This window comes from Leuciscus leuciscus (assembly GCF_965113295.1).
Source record: "Leuciscus leuciscus genome assembly, chromosome: 1".
In the NCBI taxonomy this organism is placed as follows: domain Eukaryota; kingdom Metazoa; phylum Chordata; class Actinopteri; order Cypriniformes; family Leuciscidae; genus Leuciscus; species Leuciscus leuciscus.
In genome coordinates this window covers 32,085,088-32,107,380 of record NC_138725.1, presented here as the reverse complement: position 1 = coordinate 32,107,380, position 22,293 = coordinate 32,085,088, and the positions used below count along the sequence as shown (strand labels likewise).

At 37.0% G+C, this 22,293-nt stretch overlaps 2 protein-coding genes across 3 annotated transcripts; both read left to right on the top strand.

The window, feature by feature from the left end:
• The first annotated feature begins 718 nt into the window (after positions 1–718).
• Positions 719–8,891, top strand: polr3h (polymerase (RNA) III (DNA directed) polypeptide H). Its single transcript, XM_082141523.1, has 7 exons — positions 719–894; positions 989–1,147; positions 4,619–4,715; positions 4,813–4,899; positions 6,687–6,750; positions 7,226–7,460; positions 8,426–8,891. Exons 2-7 carry the CDS (start codon positions 1,037–1,039, stop codon positions 8,474–8,476), a joined length of 645 nt encoding a protein of 214 aa, XP_081997649.1. The 5' UTR covers positions 719–894; positions 989–1,036; the 3' UTR covers positions 8,477–8,891.
• Positions 8,892–9,266: 375 nt separating this feature from the next.
• csdc2b (cold shock domain containing C2, RNA binding b) lies at positions 9,267–21,822 on the top strand. Of its 2 annotated transcripts, XM_082141626.1 has the most exons (4): positions 9,267–9,436; positions 15,371–15,601; positions 19,252–19,374; positions 21,120–21,822. In XM_082141626.1, exons 2-4 carry the CDS (start codon positions 15,423–15,425, stop codon positions 21,280–21,282), a joined length of 465 nt encoding a protein of 154 aa, XP_081997752.1. In that variant the 5' UTR covers positions 9,267–9,436; positions 15,371–15,422; the 3' UTR covers positions 21,283–21,822. The 2 variants fall into 2 exon arrangements, with proteins under 2 accessions (XP_081997752.1, XP_081997753.1); XM_082141627.1 differs by lacking the exon at positions 9,267–9,436 and having other exon boundaries at positions 15,222–15,601.
• Positions 21,823–22,293: the final 471 nt, after the last annotated feature.

Here is a 22,293-nt window from a genome sequence, read left to right as displayed (position 1 = left end):
TGAAGAATGTCGGTAATCAAACAGTTGTGGGTCACCATTGACTTTTTCATGCAATGGAAGTTAATGGGGACCAGAAACTGTTTGGTTACCGACATTCTTCAAAATATCTTCTTTTGGGTGTGTAAATGATTTCATTTTTTTGGGTGAACTATCCCTAAATACAATTCTTTTTAAAATAAGTCACAATGCCTTAAAAATTGTTGCAACTATAAGACATTTATGACACATGATTTTAATATCTGACAAATCTTAGAGATAAAATCACCACCTATAAAACAGAAATTAGCCTAACAAAGTTACAATAGGCTACATGAAATTCTGAAATGAACTACAGTGTATGCTATTTTTGAAATAGCCTATGTATCAACATCTTTTTAGAAAATAAAAAGTTTTTTTTTATTATTATTATTGAACACAAAAATATACAGAATGACAATATATTACATGCCAGGGAGCAAGAAAATAACGGTCCCCTTTTCACAGCTTTCTTATTAGAGGATGCATGCGTTTTACATCTTCAAGAAAAAGGCTGAAGAAAGGCTTATTCTTACAAAATTTACACTTGTGTATAACATGTTTAGCCTATAAGAACAAAATAAGATTGAATAAATAAAAAACATCAGAATCTTCTCTCTCATAATGTGTATAATTATAATAAAAAGAGGGTACTCTAGTTTTTTTTCTTCTTTTTTTTTCAGAATGTTGTCGCGTGACGTCGGTGCCGTAAAGCGCCAGCCGCTGTCGTGATTCGGCACATGTGCAGCTGTTGTCATGCCGTGCGCTCAAATCATGACTGATTATAGATTATTAATAGAGTAAATGTATAAACTGGAGCAGCTGGATAACATCAGTCTGCACACACACGGGCTGCCGGAGCTTCGGGAGGACTGAGAGGTAAGATGACAGAGAAACCACAGCAGAACAACATCACGTACAGAGAGTGACAGATTGATAAATCAGTAGCTGATAGATGCTGCTTATGTGTCAGTTTGAGATCATCAGCGGGTTCACGGTTCGGTTCTGGTTGTGGTTGAGGATGTTCGTGCTGGTGGAGATGGTGGACACGGTCCGGATTCCTCCTTGGAGTTTCCATCGGCAGCTGAACGACGCGATCGCCGAAGAACTCAACAAGAAACTTGCCAACAAGGTGAAGAGAGACACTCACGCATATTACTGACTCATGCTTCAAAACAAATGCTTCCAGTTCTTCTTCTTCTTCCTTGATGTTTAACGGCTAAATGCTTCCAGTGTGGAGAGAGTTACTTTTAGAGGTAATGGATTACAATATTGCGTTATACCAAAGTCCTTTTAGGCTTGTCTCTGGTTATACTCACTGAAAAAGTAACTCATTCCGGTAAGGAAAGTAATGCGTAACGTTACTTTCGCGTTACTTTTTCTAGCTGGACTTGCTTGTTTGTTTTTCAAATGAAGGTCAGCAGCAAAGACATTGGTTAATAAAATGAGATTTAAGAGATTAAATACATGAAGTACATTATTTATTTAACATAAGTCTTGGAGATTTGCCTAATTTGCATTTTTTATTTGAGTAATTTGACTTTGCATTTTACTTATTTGATAACATTTTAAAAAGTATTTCAAAACTATTTCATCTTCAGTAAATAGGAAAGCAAGAGCGTTTCAATTTGTACAAGCCTAATTGATGTGTCAATTAATTTCTTACCCTCTTGTTCTTTTTTGCTGTCGTTTTCCTCCTATCTTTCATATTTAAATTTGTATGCTGTTGGCAAATTTATTAACTTTTTTTTCTTGTATTTCTTGTAATGCTTTTATTGTCGTAATATAGATCTGTGCACAACCCACATTGATTGATACAACCCGGATTGATAAGCGGTCATAGGTTTTATAAAATGCTCTAAAGTCATGAAACTTAAAAATGTATATGTTATTATACTCGTTTTACAGACGAATGAAGCAATGTTTACTTTTAAAATAGAATGTTTTAACTATTTCTGTAAATGTAAAAATTCACTCGATCGGATCTTTATGTGACAAATGCTTTCTCTCTCAATATTATTTATTTTTTTCCAAAAAAATGCCTATATATAGTACAAAAGAGGAAGGTGTCTGCAAACATTGGGACAAAAAACAGCAAAAAAACAACAACAAAAAAAAACATTAAATTCTGCTACCATGTAAATGTTGGAGGAATGATCTTCAGAATGTATTTAAGAGCTTCACTTCATTAAAAAAAAAAAAAATCATGACGTAATTAGATATTTGATCACTAACCCCTGAACTGTCACCCCCCTTTTTTGCATAGACATGAAAATCACTATCCAAACTTAAATGGTTGTAATTCAAGAATGCTTTGCAATATAGACCTATGGCTGGTCTTGTTTTTTTTAAAGAAGACATTTGGCAGATTATTATAAATTCTGAAAGTGAAACAGAATTTTTTTTATAGAAGTCTGAGTTCATGAAAATGTATAAATATAATTATTTATATTTAATATGAAATATACATTTTACAAAATATGTTTTACTCTAAAACTGCAAGAAAATCAAAGCCATAAATCTGAACAAGTTGTGTTCCAAATTTTAGGTTGATATCTAAAGAAAAAAAGAGCTTTCAGTCAGATTTTATTTGGGCGCAGTACCAAACTTTTTCACTAGGTGACAACCAGACTCCAATTTATTTCCATATAATGTTTTGAGTGCTCTGAACCATATATTTCCATACGTTTCATACAATTTATGACATCCTATTGAGAAGTAGTATGGGTGGTTTGGCAGTATTTGATTTGAATTCAACCTCTAATAAACGCATAAAAAGAGCACAGATGTGCGTTATAGCCAAAGAGTATAGAAGCCCAAGAGGTGAAACTCAATAGAACGCTCCATAGCAACAGTTGCCCAACTTGCCCCCATGACGTGACGGCGCGGCCGCCATTATGGACTGAAAACTGAAGGAAAACGCCGAAAAATAATGGGAGTCAATGGCACTGAACCAACTTAACATAACAAAAACTTAACATAACTTATTTTTTTCTGGCCGTCATATCTAAATATGAAAACAATTTAAAATACATCAATGATGATGACCGACGTTAAATGACGTTAAATTACAGAAAATGTTACGTCTATGTGTCGGTTATGCATGGCCTAATTACCCTTAGGAAAATAGTATTTTGGGACAAAATATTACTATAGAAGTACTATAAGACTACTATAGAAATACTATAGCGGCTCTAGGATATTATAGAGGTATTATTTTGGTAGCCTACCATTCACAACTTTTGATAGTGGAAGCGCAAATAAATGCGTACCGTTCCGTACCGTAGTGGAAACGAGCCATACATACTTCTGTGATGTTCTGTAATATTTTAAAGCTGCTATAGTATTTCTATAGTAGTCTTATCGTACTTCTATAGTATGTCCCACATTACTATAGTATTCCTATAAGATTACTATAATATTTTGTCACAAAATACTATAAGATTCCTATAGTACATTTTCGGAAGGGTATGTCCCCCACCGAATCGGCTTCATTAGCCTACCACTTACGGTTTGCAAAGATACAATTATAAAATTACTGCAAACCTTTAATCTATCAATATTTATGTTCTATTATGCATTTTCCTTGTTATATGAATAACAGGAATTCATTAAATAATATATAGGCAGACACGTAATAAGATATTTATTCAAATGTTGATTTTGAAATTAGTGAACATCACCATATATATGATTTGGAAAAATAAATAAATAAATAAAATTATAAATGAACATTTCTAAAGACAGTTAATCTTTTACATAGAATATCACAAAAATATTAACAACTTGTTTTTTCAACATCTTCAGTGAAAGTGCACACAGTGAACGTTTCAATGGCAAGAATAAAAACAATCTGTGAATGTCCTATTACAGGCGGAAAGGTACAAAAAAGATGTGCAATCTAGCAAGTGGACACATGAACTATAAACAGTACTAAAATGGAAGTGGTGCCATAAGATCTCAGTAATTAATCAGACACCACCATCTATTACCACTAACGATTTCAGCAGCTTTCAGTCCATAATGGCGGACGCGCCTCCGCAGCGCCATCTACAGACTGTTACCCATAACACAACAGAGTTTCGCCTCTTGGGCTTCTATACTCTTTGTTATAGCTCGCCGCTGCATCACAAATCGAGAATCCATAATATTTTTCTTTATATTTAAAACATTTTCATGTTTTTTTCTTTTTCTTTTCACTTTTTCTCTCATGAAATTGAGTTGGTGTTATCTTTTGAATTCTTGGCATGAAAACAAACTGAGGTTTCTACCAATCTTTCATGATTTTTCATGTTCATCGCTATTTCAAAGTAAAGACCTGAACACACCTAATGAGCATGAAATATTCTTGTTGCAAATTGATAAATTACTTTATTTAAAAAAAATAGTCACCAAAAATGAAAACTAGAGATTGTAAGCTTTCAAATGATACATAGTTTGTCAATATTACTTTAGGTTTTTACTAAGATATTATTGTTTTAAATATATAATGGCAAAACATAGTTATTAATAATTCATATTTTTAAAACTTTCAAGAGGAATCACAATCATTATCAAGTCCATTTTCCCCTGATCCCGTCTGAACTCCTCCATGTGTCTGCAGGTGGTGTATAACGTGGGCTTGTGCATCTGTCTGTATGACATCACTAAACTGGAGGATTCCTACATCTTTCCTGGAGACGGAGCGTCTCATACTAAAGGTACAAGCGTCATAGCAACAGCGTCATAGCAACATCATAACTCACTGCATTCAGGCGGTCGAGCAAAACCTCTCCCTCTTTCTCTTCTCTCCTGCAGTTCACTTTCGATACGTGGTTTTCCACCCGTTCCTGGACGCAATCCTGGTGGGAAAGATTAAAGGCTGCAGTGCCGAGGGCGTTCACGGTGAGAGAGGCCACACTAAACACCCATGATGCTTTGCTCTCGCGCTCATGCCAGGGTTATTATAGTTAACGAAAGCCATGGAAAAAAACTTGGGGAAACATAAAAAAAAAAAAAAAAAAAATATATATATATATATATATATATATATATATTTTTTTTTGATTTTTTCCCCAAGTTTTTCCCATGGCTTCAGATAATATATATATATATATATATAAATCATTAAAGGTCCCATGACATGCTACTTTTTGTAGGCTTTAATATAGTCCTTAGTGGTCCATAGAACTGTATCTGAAATCTCTTTCCAAAAATTCTGCCTCTGTGCAGAATTATAGCTACTACAAGCCAGTCCCAGAATGAGCTTCCTTCAGACAGGCCGTTTCGGTGTCTGTAGCTTTAAATACTAATGAGGAGGAGAAAGGCGGCGCAAGGTGGAGGGTGGGTGTGGCCTTGACCATCTTGCGCAACGGTAACGTGGCGTGCATGTTTGTTTACGTTGGATATAGCAATGGCACGAAGACACGCAGTCTTTCAAGCATTTCAGTTTGACCCAGAATCTGATCCAGATGGAGAAGCAACGGATGAAGAAGTTGCAACTCAGCGGCTCCAGCAGGACGTTTTCGAATGGTTAGTTTAAAATATTATGTCTGGATACGGTACTTTATTCAGATGGTTTACAGTTATTATCATGTAGCTAAAGCTAACCTACTGTTGCCTTTTCATGAGAGATCTGTAACGTCTGTATTTATCTTATTACAATTACATCAAGCTCTGCGATCTTGAAATGCGGATATCGCGCGCGCCATATAACCAACAGGAAAACGGTTATCCAAATAACAAAGACGTGTACAACACTCGCGTTACAGTGTGTGTATTCACACACATAAACTGCATAGCTAATGTTACAGCCACATTCTACGTGTAAAATCTAGGTAACCATAAACAGTAAAGCAACACACTTATATATCATTAGTTGACTTACTTGTCTGAGGTGTGTAGCTGAGCCAAAGAGAGTGATCCAGACTTTAGTTTCAGACGTTCAGCAAGCCCAGCTCTGTATTGACCCTTCGGTGTTCATTTGTACATCCAATTATTGAGCAATTATTATGCTTCGCTCGCTCAAAAGCCATGATATCTCTCGTGGACAAACTAAAATCGCGCGCGCGCGCGTTCCTACTTCCTCTCATGGGCGGAAAATATTCTCTGGGCGGGCAAAGCAGAGAAAGGGGAGATAACATTTCCTCCTTATGACGTCATAAGGAGGAGATTCAAGATCAGCGCGTATGAGCCTCCATTTTCTCAAAAGCAGAGAAAGATAGCAAAAGCTCGATTTACACCGATTGAAATTTTTAGAAACTTGGGGACCATATATAGGCTAGGGGAACTCATATTAATGTTAAAAAACCTCAGAAAGTGAAAATTTCATGTCATGGGACCTTTAAACTCTACTAAAATACCTAAAAAAAAAATAATATTTAAAAAAAAATAATTTATAAAAATATTTTGCTGCTAAAATTGACAATTACTAAACCTTTCACTAAAATTTAAATTTATGGAAAATATAAAAACTAATTTAAAATGATAGTTATATACTAAAACAACACTGTCAAATGAGTTAATTTACATGCTCATCGTTAGAGTTCATCTTCATAGCCTTTATTCCAGTAGATTTGGAACATTAGAACTTCGTTTAACGGAATAATGGCTTAATTGGAATTTAGCACCTGCTTGGAAATGGAAAATGATTATATTGGTAAATAATCAGTTTATGTGTGTTGATTCCACAGTGAGCCTCGGATTCTTTGATGACATCATAATCCCGCCGGAGTCGCTACAGCAACCGGCTAAATTGTATCCTGAATTACCACTTCTAAAACTAATTTAATATTTTTAAATATATTATATGCATTTAACGTAATTTATATAAATAAATATACATACATATATATATATATAGTTAGATAGATATAGATAATAGGGCGGTGCAGCGATTAATCGCATCCAAAATAAAAGTTTGTGTTTACATAATATATGTATTTATAGTATATATAAATACACACCCATGCATAGTTTATATATAAATAACACATTTTTCTTAAATATATACATGCATGTGTGTATATACTACATAATTATACACAGTACACACACATATATTATGTAAACACAAACTTTTATTTTGGATGCGATTAATCGTTGCACCGCCCTAATATCTATATCAATTTTTTTTTTATTATCTTTTTTTTTTTATATAGTGTATTTGTAGTAAATGACCTGAAGTGAGTTTGTCTACCCATCATGCACTGTTCCTTCACGGTTGGCACAGTGATGATGCGGAGCAGGTGTGGATGTGGGAGTACGAGACGGACGAGGGCACTCACGACCTCTACATGGACCAGGGCGAAGAGATTCGCTTCCGGGTCGTGGACGAGGTGTTCCTCGACACGTCTCCCACTGGTCCCAGCACAGAGAAGGAAGCGCCGAGCGCAGCCGGCTCCACAGCGCCGCCCGCAGCAGTGGAGGACACCACACCGCAGAAAGAGGCTCCATACACACTCATAGTGAGAAGATTAGGAACAAAATATACTTACAATGACTTTAAACCTGTTCCATCCACTGTTTCCCTTTGGAATAACATCCCAGCTAACAGGGAATATTCTGGCAAGTTTACGAGCGAACGTTCTTCCAGTAACATTAATAGAATGTTCGTTCAAAGTAAATACAGTCTAACCAAAATTTATTCAGACACCTTCAACATTTAATTCGCTATCGTTTAAAAAATGGTAATAAAATATGACACATGAATTAGGTTGAATATCTGTCAGCTGTTAAATTTAACTACACAATTAGATAATACCAGTTTAGCTCAACAAATTACCAAACAAATGTTTAAGTTTGTTCAGTCTGTGGTGTAAAAAGTTCGCATTAGCAATTAAAGAACAAACACTTCAGCAAAACAGGGTCAGGTCAAAGTGTCTGAAAAATTTTTGGTCCCAAATTTGTATAAATTTTACTGATAGTCCACTGTATGAAGAATTTATGGCTATAATATGTCACAGTTTACTTTATTTTTCTATCCTCACTTGCATAAAGGAACTATAGTGTCCTGCACCCACTAGTAAAACGATATCAAATATTATATCTGGTGTCTGAATAATTTTTGGTTTGACTGTATCTGGACTTTAATAATGTTTTCAAAATGTAAGCACAAAACTATATGAAGCATTATTCTGCAACATTTTAGTTGAACGTTCATCTAACGGTTTTTTAAATTTTACTTGTTTCGGAATATTCCGAGAACATTCAAAACTAACATTCCAAGAATGTGAGCAACATGATAAAACTGAACATTCCGTGAATGTTTTCTCTAATTCTCACGCAATGAAGAAAAACATGTTGAACGTTCCCAGAAATAATGTTTTCGTAACTTAATGGGACCGTTAGCAAAACCATATTTCTGTTAGCCTGGGTGTGTTGATGAATTGCTGATAACAAGGCCACTAACGTCTGTTCTTCTCTTTGGCAGGGATCCGTTAGTGAGCCGGGTCTGGGTCTTTTGTCCTGGTGGAACAGTTAACAGTCTCTTCTGTGATTATAAACTGAGAAACATCAGCTCAGCTTTTCACAAGACTCATTTACTCCTTCATGAACTCAAGCTCTGTGGACCAATCAGTGAGCAGATGCTGCTGACCAATCGGAGACACTTAACGAAGAGTCATTTGTAATGATTCAAAAGGGATTATGGTGTTGTAATTCTGCTGTTGTTTGGAGGATTGAGATAATTTGAGTTTAATTACTTTTTTGTTGAGACCTACAGAGTTTACTTTATAGATGAATACATTTTTATTTAAAAAAAAACAAAACAAACAATGTTTAGCTCCAAATAATGTCTTTTTGACGCTGAATTGAAGATTTTTGTGAGGTCATGTATATGGTTTTTGGATTTTTGTTTTGTTTTGGAAAATTTGAATATAAAAATATTTGGAAAATTGTACAGACTAAAGTGTTATTGTTGTTGTTTTTAAATATATATATATATATATAGTATTATTTTAGGTAACACTTTATTTTACAGTGTCCTTTTTACATATGTTGCATGTACTTACATAGTAAGAACAATAAATTATGCATAATTACATGCAACTAACTCAACCTAATCCTACTCTAACCCTATAGTAAGTAGCCTACATGTAGTTGCCTAATATTACTCAGTTCTTAAATATATAATTACACTGTAACAATGGCACCTTAAAATAAAGTGTAACCATATGTTATTTATTTTAAATGTATTGTTTTCATTGATTCTGTCAGCTGACTTCTGTTTACATAATCTCTCGTGACATTATGATAGTTCTCTGACGGGAGTGACTCATTTATCGGGATTCGGTGACGCTGCCTCAGTAAACGCGTCGGTTCTCCCGGTAAACGCGTGTTAACAGGGATCTCCTCCATCACACGATCCTAACTGCGGATTCACACTTCATCTTATATAACTGCGGTCGACAGGACGGGACAGAAGCATCTGCGAACTCCAGCTGTAAGTTTCTGCATTTGGTCCATTTATTCTAGCACGTTTCCATCTTATGCATTTATTCCCGCAATGCGTGGGCTATTAAAATAACTATATAATCTAAAATCAAATACTATTATTAGTGCTTGTATGCATTTTAGGGGTCCTGTCTCTTATGTTCAGAGCATGCTTAACATGAACAGAACTTAACATGCACGCTCCCTATATAGACAGCATGTTTATAAGTACTTAGGTAGCCTATTATATTGTGTTATATTAATAATCGCACATATAATGCATTCAAAATGCTGTCTAGCAAGTCAGCCGACGAGGTTTTGAGGAACAATCCCTGCCCTTCATCAAGAACATTCTAGAATCGGGTGACGCTGACTTGAACGGAACCTGGAAAAATAATAGCATAATTAAAACGTTCCTATGTAATGTGTCGTTTCTGTAATCTGGTCATTTTTCCCGCGGTATTTCGGGTCAGAATTCCATGGCGTCATAACACTAGTTCTGTCTCTTATTCTTATTTTAAGTGGTGTAATTTCACATTTGTTCCAGTTTTAGCCAAAAGTATGACAGTGATTGAGGATCTAATGATGTTTCTTTCGCTGTGACTTGGAATTTCATAGTAGCCTACGTGATGACGCTGTAAAGTCGCGTGTTGCATAATAACAGCAGAACCAGCGACCCTGACGTCACGAGGACAGATTTCGCGTCACTGCGCACGAACCTTACAGACACTTAGAAGAAATTATAAATAAACGTCTGACAACTGGTGTACAGTTTGGTTTAATCTCTTTCCTGTACAGAACTGCATACTTATTAACCTCTTGTAATGCATCCCAATTTGCGTATGTGCACTATTATATGCCGTTGTAGTAGAATAGTGTGTTCATACAGAAGATGCCAACAATAAGTGCACTTCAAATACCCGGATGACGCACTTATTAAGTGTGGAATGTTAAATGATAAACTAGCTGTCTAAATGTCATGCACTAAACAGTGTAGTACATAGCGTGTAAAGTTCATAGTGTATAGTTTGTAATTTGGGACACGTATGCTTATTATTAAATAAACTATGCAAGAGTCATCTACTTATAATTAAATCATAAACTTTTCAAACAGTATATAGTATGCTACATTGTTGCATGACCTCATTATACTGCACGTTTAATAATTAATCTCAGATAAAATATTTACATTGCTTTTTAAATCCATTTTTATAAAAGTTGCAATTAAGCAATCAAAATAGACATGTTAAATGTAATGTCTGATTTTCATTTTTTATGCTGGAAATATAAGGTCATGTCAAGTGCACTGCATTGTGGGGTACAGTATCTATACATACTGCACACAATATACATTCAGGCTCCTACAGATATAATATGGTAGGCTAATAATAATATGAGGATAAATGAATAAGGATTTCAGTGCTATGTTGAAAAAGTGATGAACGGAGTCTAGCAACATTACGTAAATGAAATAATGCTATATGTATTAATAATATGAGAGCCAAAATGAAGCAAACCATATTATAACACCAAGACTTTTCACTTGAGTGGAAATACTAACTGGGCAGTTATCAATAAGCAGCATATATTGAGATTTAGGAAAAGAAGACCCAGACCCAACAAGAAGAACCTCTGTTTTGTTAGTATTAAGCTTAAAAAAAATTGTTAGAGTTTCATGTGTGACATCCTGCAAACATTCAGTGAGTTCAAGTGGGGGATGGGAAACATTAGGTTTTGTAGATACGTACAACTGTGTATCATCTGCATAGAAATGAAAGTTGATGCTGTAAGTGCGAAAAATATGACCAAGAGATAAAAAATAGATAATAATTAAAAGCAGACCCAACACTGACCCCTGTGGAACACAGTGAGTAACTGAGACTTAAAAACTGAGACTCCCAGGTGAATAGGGTAAAAAAAACTAATAGATATCACCATACTTCACCAGTTGATTGATTACATTAATAATTGCAAACATTATTTTGTATTACAAGTTTTCTGAAATGTTATGTTTAAATATGCAAAATGTGTGTTATCTAATTAAATCTGCACTAATTTGCATAGATTTAAAATCTGAACATTGGATGATGTCAGGTTCAAAATTCTTGTTTAATTTTTTATATATATATTAGAGTCAACGGTTTTTAAGAAATAAACAAAATATTGTATAAAATCAGGAAAATTATATATGATATGCAAACCCCTCTGTAAAAACCTTCAGAATATAGATAAGAATAAAATTGTAAAGTTTGGTGAATGTAAGTGTTACTGAAGTGGAGATTTCTGGCTCAATGTAGTAGGAAAAACTCATTTTGAGAAAACGGCCTTTAAAGAAATAGAGCCCTATCTTGCACCCAGCGCAATTGACTTTGGCCCTGTCCCAAATGGCGTACTTCATGCGGACTTTCGGTCTCGTGGACTTGAATTGCGCGTGCTCGCTGAGTCTACGAGTCCGTAGGGCGTCCCATTCAGCATTTTACCGCTCTGAAGTGTGCTCAGCAGCGCCCCCTTTGTACCCTTGAAGCGGTCTTCCACGAAGCCCGCATAGATGCAGGCTCCACGCACTTTAACTACCCAGGAATCCTTGCGAAAGGCCAATCAGACAACAGATGGGAGGAGATTTCACTCACGGATAATTGTTGACATGGCTGAGAAGAAAATATTATGGTTTTTATGACCTAAATGTACATTTTACCAGTTGTTACCTACAGTTTATACAAACATTATGGTCATCGACCAGTGGTTGATGTCTCAAACATAATAATAGCGCGTTTAATAATACGATCGCATTATGATTCATTAAATAAATAGAACGAATGGCAGGGCTTTACTGAGTCATATGTAAACATAGTATGAATATTGAAACCTGTAAATTGAAAAAAAAAATGTTTAAATTATGTTTTAAAATTGTAATCTTAGTTCAAATGGAACATTATTATTATGTACAACTGTATACATCATTTAAATAAGCATGATATATCTATTGTCTAATGCCCAGGTGATATGCACAATATCAAAATATAGAACTGTAAAATTAGGCTGTGTAGTTGACATGGAGATAAGACGTCGGAGCGCAAAAATGTGATTTCTCCTGTCCAACAACCAGACCATTATTTCCGGCGTGCCGATCGAGTCTGTCCCAAAAATACCTCTCAATGCGCCCTCGTGGACTCGCGCCAAGGGCCCTATAGATCTGCACCACATGACGTCACCAAAGTGTGGACTCTGAGGAAGTCCACAAGTCCGGAGTGTGCCATTTGGGACAGGGCCTTTGTACACCGACGCATGTATCATTCCTATTTCTCACCCGACGCACAGCGGACTTTTCCCTCCACAGATGCACGTCGGTAAATTAGGGAATGAACTTGCGCTCCTGGGGGCGGTGCAGCGAAAAGAGGAGGCAAACGTTCCCTGGTAAACGTAACTGCTATTTTGCAGTTTCAGAAAAGAATTCCGTGTTCAGATGCTATTTTAAGGGCGCATGCTTGGCCATAATGTAGCGTGTGGACAACGCGCATATACTTTGCTTCTCTACTCTACACAGACGCAGTAGTTGCCATTTTTGCAAACCATACATAATTACAAGGAAAAATATTCCACATGAGGGAAATCATTGTGGTGTCCATGAAAATAGGCATAAATCTAGCTTACACATTTACCCACATTTTTATACACCTGTTTAACCGAAGCTAATTTGGGTGGGTTTCTCCATCCCCATACAATGTCACTTCTCTGTCTTTAACGGCCCTGACGAGAACGTCGGTCTCCTCGGCTGTGAACCGCTCCTGGCGTGCACCTGGCAAATCCGCCGTTATAATAGCAAGCCGCCATGGAACAAGCGCGCCTGCTTTTAAAGGGAATGTGAGATGTCGCTCTGATTGGTTTATTTCACGTTACACCCAAACCACACCTATGAGTAATGTATCATGCGAAAGAGTCATTTATCCCGCCGGTATAATAGCAACAGCGCCCGAGATCCGCCCAACAAAGTTACTTTGTTACAAAGTTACAAAGACAGAAGGAATCATCAGATCCTTCTGTCCACCCTCTCATCACTGGGCATCACAGGAACTTCACTCCACTGGTTTGAGTCCTATCTCACAGGTAGGTCCTTCAAGGTCGCATGGAGAGGCGAGGTATCCAGAGCACATCAGCTGACCACAGGGGTTCCCCAGGGTTCAGTTCTTGGTCCCCTCCTCTTCTCCATCTACACCACATCACTGGGACACATCATACAGGCACACGGTTTTTCCTACCACTGCTATGCTGATGACACACAGCTCTTCCTCTCCTTTCAACCAGATGATCCCACAGTAGCTGCACGGGTCTCAAGCTGTCTGGCGGACATCTCCACATGGATGAAGGAACATCACCTGCAGCTCAACCTGGCAAAGACTGAGCTTCTCGTCCTCCCTGCCAATCCATCTCTACAGCACGACTTCACCATCCAGCTAGAGTCATCATTAATCATCCCATCAAGATCGGTCAGAAATCTTGGAGTAACGTTTGATGACCAGCTGACCTTCACAGATCACATTTCAAAGACAGCTCGATCATGCAGGTTTGCACTGCACAACATCAGGAAGATCAGGCCTTTCCTAACTGAGCATGCAACACAACTTATCGTCCAGGCCCTGGTCATCTCTAGGCTTGACTACTGCAATGCCCTTCTGGCTGGACTCCCAGCATGTGCGACCAAACCCCTACAGATGATCCAGAATGCTGCAGCTCGTCTTGTCTTCAACGAGCCCAAGAGGGCCCACGTCACTCCTCTGTTCATCTCTCTGCACTGGCTACCTCTCGCTGCTCGCATCAAGTTCAAGGCACTGACGCTTGCTTACAGAACTATCACAGGCTCAGCTCCCTCCTACTTTCACTCACTCCTACGTGTCTACATCCCTACCAGACACCTACGATCGGTCAACGAGCGACGTCTCGTGGTTCCATCACAGAAAGCCACAAAATCACTTTCCAGAACATTCTCATTTACAGTTCCATGCTGGTGGAACGCTCTCCCCACCCTCATCCGGAATGCAGAATCCCTGACAACATTCAAAAAACAGCTGAAAACCAATCTCTTCCGTGAGCACTTAACCTTATAAAAAAAAAAAAAAAAAAAAAAAATCCTTTCCCTTTGAAACATCACTTATCAGGCTTATGCTACTCTGAATAATACCTGAACTTCGTATTTTGAGCACTTCCTGCGTTGTTGTTGCTTTTGCCTCTTTATGATGACTCGCTGAATTTAGTCCTAATTTGTAAGTCGCTTTGGATAAGGGCGTCTGCTAAATGACTAAATGTAAATGTAAATGTACTTGCGTTTCGCGTTTGATACTTGCGTTTCAGATCGTTAAAATAGGGCCCATATACTGTAATTGAAATCTACAGACGCAAATAGATTAAGTGCTCTAAAAGATACAGTTAAAAGTGTATTTGGTGTACACCGATGCATGAAAAAACACTGTTGCCTGTAGTGTCTTGCCTTAATCTGTACAAACTGTTTTCTGTCACTTAAATAGGATGAAAACCAAATAAGTTTTCATGTAGTATAGTAGTATGAAATAGTCTTTTAATGTAGAAGTGACAAAAATACACAAGTGGTGTATAGTTCACTCTGATCTTGGAGCGGTTCCTTGGTTTCTTTAAGGCCTCTATGAACACAATGCAGGGTTTTGTGCGCGAGGAACTGGGCACGCACCCTAGCGCCCCGGGCACAAACTGTCTTGCATGTAAACACACACACACACACAGAGCCTTTGTGCAGGGCAGGGCAGAGTAAAGCTGTGTTACTGCATGTCGCTACACACAGAACAATCTGTGCCCCTGCAAATAAAAAACAGAGCAAAGTACGCATGCAGAGTGTTTGCCAATAAATACACAGTTTAATGTGCGTCACTGAGAGTAGTCTTGCGCTGGATGCCTGAGTTTAGTGTTTCTCTCTCAGACAGCAGGTCGTGTTCTGTAAGCATCTGGAGAGCATTCAGAAAGACCAGATCATGGCGGACCCGGAGCTGTCGTCCCCGACGGATCCGTCCCTGCGCTCTCCACGCTCGGCGCCGCTGTCGCTGTCGTTCCCGTTCCTGCGCGAGGGGAGCCACATCTGGGACAGAGCCACGCCGCAGCCCGGGGAGTTACCGAGCCCCCTGCCCACTAAACGCACGCGCACCTACTCCGCGTAAGTCAAGCACACACGAGTCACAAACTTGAAAACTTTACATGCTGGACAAACATTGAGGGTACGTTTACACGACAACGATATCAATATGCTTAAAACTGAGAAGTTTTTCCTTTCCTGCAGACGATCCCCTTTCACACGGATCCGTTAAAATAAATAAAAACGCTGTATTCTGCTGCCAGGCCATTAGATGGCGATGAAACACTATAAACGTAACACGTAATACCAACGCATGTGGATGACGTCATCGTCTTTAGAGATTCACGTTTTTGTTGTTTACACGCAGACCAAGTTTTTGTTGTTTCAAAAACTTGCACTTTGAAACCTGTTTTCAGACTCCCGAAACGCCGTCGTCGTGTAAACGAACAGCCAAAACGCATGAAAAATTTACATTTTTAGTTGAGAACCATTGCACTATTAATGGGACCATTCACACAGAATGTATTTTTGTGGTCAATAACGTGAGATGGAGGTCAGTGGAAGGAAGAAAACGCAAGCGCCACGTTTTTAGACGTTTACTTAAAGGATAATTCCGGTATTTAACACCTTGAGTCTATTTTGTAGTTTGTTTTGGATGAACTAGAATGGTGGACACCGAAATTTTTACGATGGGTCCTGTCTCGACTTTTTGACTCTTTTAGAATTGCCTTTGACCGCTTCAGAGTGGCTGTCTATGGGCATGCACGAACATGTCCTTAAAACAACCCTTAACGTTCGTTGTCAAAACTGTGCAACTGTTGTGGCGAGTGGTTAGTGGTGTTCGTTGATGATTAAAAACAAATATATCGGTGCAATGTTTGATTTCAATCCGTGTTATTTGCTATAGTGGAACTATTTTTTCAGATACCTCACAACCGCGTATAAACTTCCGCTCGATATTTGAGTCTGAAGAGTTAGCACACTCCCGACCACTTGATGACGACAACCACTTTGCCGTATAAGGACGCTGTATGGAACTCGGTGTCTAGCACATAGAGCACAGTTGCTCTGCTCACGCTAGCCTTCTGAGAGACGGAGAAGTGAGCGAAAAGACTACAACCAAATGTAAACCGCCCCCTTTTCCGTTTCCGGTAGCCAGAGCCGATCAGCCCTATACGCACACTACGCAAGGTGCGTAGGGCCCCGCAAATTACTCAAGGCCCCGCCTCCCCTCGTGTCAAAGCGCGTCAATCAATGTTTACAATATCGATGAGAAAATGAAGCGGAACTATCCTTCTGGTCACGAAAAGAGAGAGAAAAAAACACCATGAGAGTTAATTGCGGCAACAGTTATCAGGTAGACTTGTGTGCTCTCCTCTCAAAGTTTGATGTCAGCAAAGAACAGTAGGCTAAAGTTAAGTTGATGTGCGTTGATTTATTATGTTTAATAAACGACAAAGGACAACGGTGTTTGTTTATAAACTGCAGCTCGGAAAAGATAACCGTGTCGCGCATTAACATGCGATCATATGAACGTGCATGAAATGAAACGCGCACTTTCCAGCAGAAACATCTGTTGTGAGTTGGGACCAGTACAATATGGGCGTGATGTCACTCCTCATTATAGTTTTAAAACAAGACGATGATTATCTAGTCGCTAAGTCAAGGTTTAGTTACAACTCTGCACTAATGCAATATGGAAAGCAATGTATTGACATTGACTATTGATAGGCTCCATTGAATTTAAAATGTTGATTGGCTGGAGGTTCTGGTCAATATGGATGCACATCCCTCAGTAAATAACCATCAAGAATCAAGAGTATCAAGAATTACTTTTATCATTTAAAAACACAGTGACATGCTATGGCGCCATTTTAGCTTTTATTCATTCACATGATATGCATTTTTGATATCAATAATTCAATTTGTACTATTTAAAATGTGAATTCTTGATATTAAGAATTAACTTTTTACTAGTAACAATGTCTTCTGATATCAGGAATTACATTTTCACTAGAACTAGTTAAAGGAGGGATTGTAGTGAGAACACTGGGGTGTCAGGTGTGACTGTGTGGCAATGGCAAATAGTTCATGGCTCACGGGTCAGGTATGAGGGCCCCTAAACAGAATTTTGCTTAGGGCCCCAGGGAGGTCAGGATCGGCTCTGCCGGTAGCGCAGTAATATCAACGAGCAATGAGTCCTCCAACAGAAATCAATGGGATTTTACAAAATGACAAATAAAACACAACAGAAACTGTATTTCGCTACGCTACTTGTTTTTAATCATCAACGAACACCACTAACCACTCGGTGAGTTGCACAGTTTTGACAACGAACGTTAAGGGTTGTTTTAAGGACATGTTCGTGCATGCCCATAGACAGCCACTCTGAAGCGGTCAAAGGCGATTCTAAAACAGTCAAAAAGTCGAGACAGGACCCATCGTCAAAATTTCTGTGTCCACCATTCTAGTTCATCCAAAACAAACTACAAAATAGACTCAAGGTGTTAAATACCGGAATTATCCTTTAATTTTCCGCATTCTGCTCCATCTCGCGCATGTCCGCACAGCTTTCAAAGTATATACTCAAGCGCGGATGGACAAGGGCAATTGCTTTTTCTATACTCTAGCAGACGCCAGAGGGCAGCACTGAGTTGTGTCATTTACAGGACATTCGCTTGGAAGGACAGAAGAAGAAAAGCAGCGGATCCGCCATTGCATGCAAGGTTTAGAACAAGAGCAAGAACTAAAAAACGACTTCAAGTGCTCAAATCACTCACACGTGCAAAGTTGCGATTTTATGAGATAAAAAAAAAGAAGTCAGAATTATGAGTAAATTGAGTATTGAGATTATGATAAAAAGTCATTGTGACAATTTGTACTTTCTATCTAATAATTATAACTTTTAAGTCACAATTTCGACTGTCAGTTTTGACCTTTTAAGTCATAATATTATTGACTTTTCATCACATAATTATGAGCATGAATTTTTCATTTGTGGCAGAAATGGGCTTCCATAGTATTCTTTACAAATTTGAGGAGAAACTTCCTATTTCCTATAAAAAGAGGTCCTATTATGCTCATTTACAAGTTAATAATTTTGTTTATGGGGGTTTTGTTTATTTATCCCTTTTCTTATAACATTGTTGCAGCACCTGTTTTTCACCCTCTGTCTGAACGCTATTTTAGTTATGGTTTCTTTAAAATCCGCCTTCTGAAAAGTGCTATGTGCTCTGATTGGTCAGCAGGCCCCAGTCTGTTGTGATTGGTCCACCGCTTAGAGCTTGTGTCATAAATGTAACGTGCCTTACCATAACCGGCGAGTATCATGCGTTTCAGGCAGGTGAGATTCACTGGCTTTGGACCGACTTTAAACGTCGCTGATTGTTTACATGCACAAACAACAATAAAACACTGAATGGACGGTCAAATTTAAAAAAGCATAATGGGCCCCCCTTTTAACTATTTTACAAGGTGGCTATTTCATATAATTTTGTACAAGGTGAATCGTACACTAATTTTTGGGGGAAAAGAAAGCATGAAGGTCCACCTGTAATAAACGTAACCATAACTGGGGCGTAAGCAAATCATACAAAAATGTACAAATGAGATAGTAGTCCTACTAATTTGTATGAATTAGCCACCAATTGGTTGTCCTGAGATTGTTGTGTGTGTGTGTGTGTGTGTGTGTGTGTGTGTGTGTGTGTGTGTGTGTGTGTGTGTGCGTGCAGGACTGTGCGCGCGAACGCGGGCCCCGTCTTCAAAGGTGTGTGTAAAACCTTCTCGCGCTCGCAGGGTCACGGGTTCATCAGACCGGCTCTCGGTGGAGAGGACATCTTCGTGCACATCTCAGAGTGAGTCCCAGTTCAACACCAGTACCAGCTCAAACACACTGAACCAGCTCCACCTCACACCTCAACAACACAACGAGTCAGAACAGGGGAAATCTGATTATATCTGACATGCAGAAACATGCATAATAATACTGTTTAAAGATAAAACAGCAACAACAAAAACAACAATAATAATAATATAAAAAATTTTAAATAATATTAGCAATAATAATTATATTAATATATCATATATTTATGTATTTATAATGTTTTATATTTTTATAAATATAATATATAATAATAAAACAGCAAAAGAAGAGTAATATAAAGTATTATAATAATAATCATTTTATAAAGTATACTAAAAAAACAATTATAGTTATAATTATAATAGTAATTTATATAACAGTAATTATAATAAAAATAATACATTTCATAAATATGATAATAAAAAAATAAAAAAATAATAATTATACAAAGTATATAATATTATAAAGATAAATAACAATAATGATTTTATAAATTATACTAATAATAATGATAATTATAAAATATTACAAGAACAGTAACAATAATTTAAATATAATAATTTTATAAAGAATAATATTAATAATAATAATTTAAATATATAATATTAGCAATAAATAATTATATTAATAATTATTTAAATATATTACATAGTTATATTTTATATTTATCTAAATATAATATACATTTAATAATAAAACAATATAATTTTTTTAAATATAACTGTAAATTATATTAAAAATATAATAATTGTACAAAAATTATATACTAAAATAATAATTTTATGAAGTATAACAACAGTAACAACAACAATAGTAATTTTATAAATATAAATATAATAATAATAATAAAAATGTTAAATTATGCTAAGTATATTATTTTTATAAATCATAATTCTTATTTTATAAGGTATACTAATAATAACAATAATTATTATTTTATAAAGTATACTAACGATAATAATAATTTTATAAAGTATAATAACAACAGTAACAATAATTGTGTAATATAATAGTAATAATTGTATCAACTATAATAATAATATTAATGATACAAATTGTAATAATCATTTTATAAAATACAACAATAAACATAATACAAAGCATAATAATAGTATTATTACATACATACATGTAAAATACATTAATAATACTTTTGACTAAATATTTATTGTCTGTGGTTTTAGAAAATAGATCTTTAAAATAATGTCAGCAATTCCTGTTTTGTTTTCTTAAAGTTTTTTTTGTTAAATCTGTTGAAAAATCTGAAAACTTGATAAGTCATATTTTTAATAAAATTATACATTTATCAAGAATATAGTATATTTTTATTAGACATGTCTGATATATGTGCAGTGTGTGATTTAACTGTAGGTCTCACCCTAGCTGAACTTTCACCAGCACAATACTAATCTCTTCTCTGGCCTTCAACATGTGACAGATGTTTCAAAACAGACCGTGCCACCAGTAGGGAGTAGCTAGAAGATTTGATAACAAAAAATGTGGATGAGCTTATTAAAAAGTGCTGGAAAGTGTATGTTTGTGGGCAGACTGAAGATGAAAAGAAGAGGAAAACACCTGTATATGAGGTCATTGGTCAAAAACAGAATAAAATCACGACTCTACACTCAATAATCTGAAATATCAGAGTCATTTAGAAGCAAATGTCATGTTTGATTGCAAAAATCACTGTAAATCAATCAAACCGTGTGTTTTCCTGCTGGTGTTTCTCTCTTGCAGTATTGAAGGAGAGTATGTTCCTATGGAGGGGGACGAGGTCACGTACAAGGTCTGTGCCGTCCCGCCCAAGAACGTGAAGGTCCAGGCCGTGGAGGTGCTCCTCACGCACCTGAAGCCCGGGACCAAACACGAGACCTGGTCGGGCCAGATCATCAGCTCCTAGAGAGGATTGTTGTGAGAGCAGAGCATCATGGGAGCAAGGCTGATGAAAGTTAAAGGGTGCAGAGAATGTCAGAAGAGTTCAGCCGTCGAAAGGAGATGGGTTGCATTACGGGAACGCTTAGAAACAGACTCGAAACGCAAGCTCACAAATGCAAATACACAACTCACAGGTTTCTGTTGCATTGTTGACTCTCTCAGTGCCAATTCACAGTACTTTTTCTGTTTTAGGCTCAATAGCGTAGGTATTTAAAGCTTTGTTGCCAATGCTTGTGTTCTTGCGTAGCGTTTGTTTCTGGTTAAACAAGACGTCTGAGATGGAGAGAGATTGTGAAATGATGATTGAACATCCTCAAACTGAACTGTGAACCGAGATCGAATCGAGCGCATCGATCCAGATGCGCACATGCTACACTTGTGACTGTTTTTGGCTCTTATATTTCTGTTTATTTCCAGACAGCAACATATTGTCGGCCCACATCTGGTCCAGTGTTAAATTAACTGTCCTGTGAGTTTATTTGGGACCACATTCAAGAGTGTTAAAATATGAGTGTTAAATGAACACTGAAGCAGTGTTCAAGTTAATGAGATAATTAAGTGATGTTGTCAATTGAGTGATGATTGAGCATTATTGAAGACACCTGATGTTAACAAGCAGAATCACCAAAGGAGAAAAAGCATAAATTGTAAGTCACCATTATGGTGATCAGTGTTTGATTTAGTTGGGCTCTTGACCCATATATTTTTTACTTTAGATTTTGTTTGGGCTGTTGTAACTGAGTTAAGGAGTCTATGATGTGGGCCGACACTATGTTGCTGTCTGAGTTTATGCATTCATTTTTGATAATTCTGTGTTAAATTGATGGTAATATAGGTAAATGGTAAAATATCACTGATGTTTTGCAGTAGTAAGAGTTTAGTGGGACAAATGCTTCATTCTCATTAAAGGAACACTCCACCGTTTTTTGAAATAGGGCTTATTCAACTTCTTTCCTACATTTAGATAGGTGGGCAA

Excerpts from the sequence above, each read along its gene's own strand:
- polr3h (XM_082141523.1), top strand. The coding sequence starts at position 1,037 with ATGTTCGTGCTGGTGGAGATGGTGGACACGGTCCGGATTCCTCCTTGG. Across the intron at positions 4,716-4,812 it reads CGGAGCGTCTCATACTAAAG|TTCACTTTCGATACGTGGTT; the intron begins GTACAAGCGTCA and ends TCTCTCCTGCAG. Across the intron at positions 7,461-8,425 it reads AGGCTCCATACACACTCATA|GGATCCGTTAGTGAGCCGGG; the intron begins GTGAGAAGATTA and ends TCTCTTTGGCAG.
- csdc2b (XM_082141626.1), top strand. The coding sequence starts at position 15,423 with ATGGCGGACCCGGAGCTGTCGTCCCCGACGGATCCGTCCCTGCGCTCT. Across the intron at positions 15,602-19,251 it reads CGCACGCGCACCTACTCCGC|GACTGTGCGCGCGAACGCGG; the intron begins GTAAGTCAAGCA and ends GTGTGCGTGCAG. Across the intron at positions 19,375-21,119 it reads ATCTTCGTGCACATCTCAGA|TATTGAAGGAGAGTATGTTC; the intron begins GTGAGTCCCAGT and ends TCTCTCTTGCAG.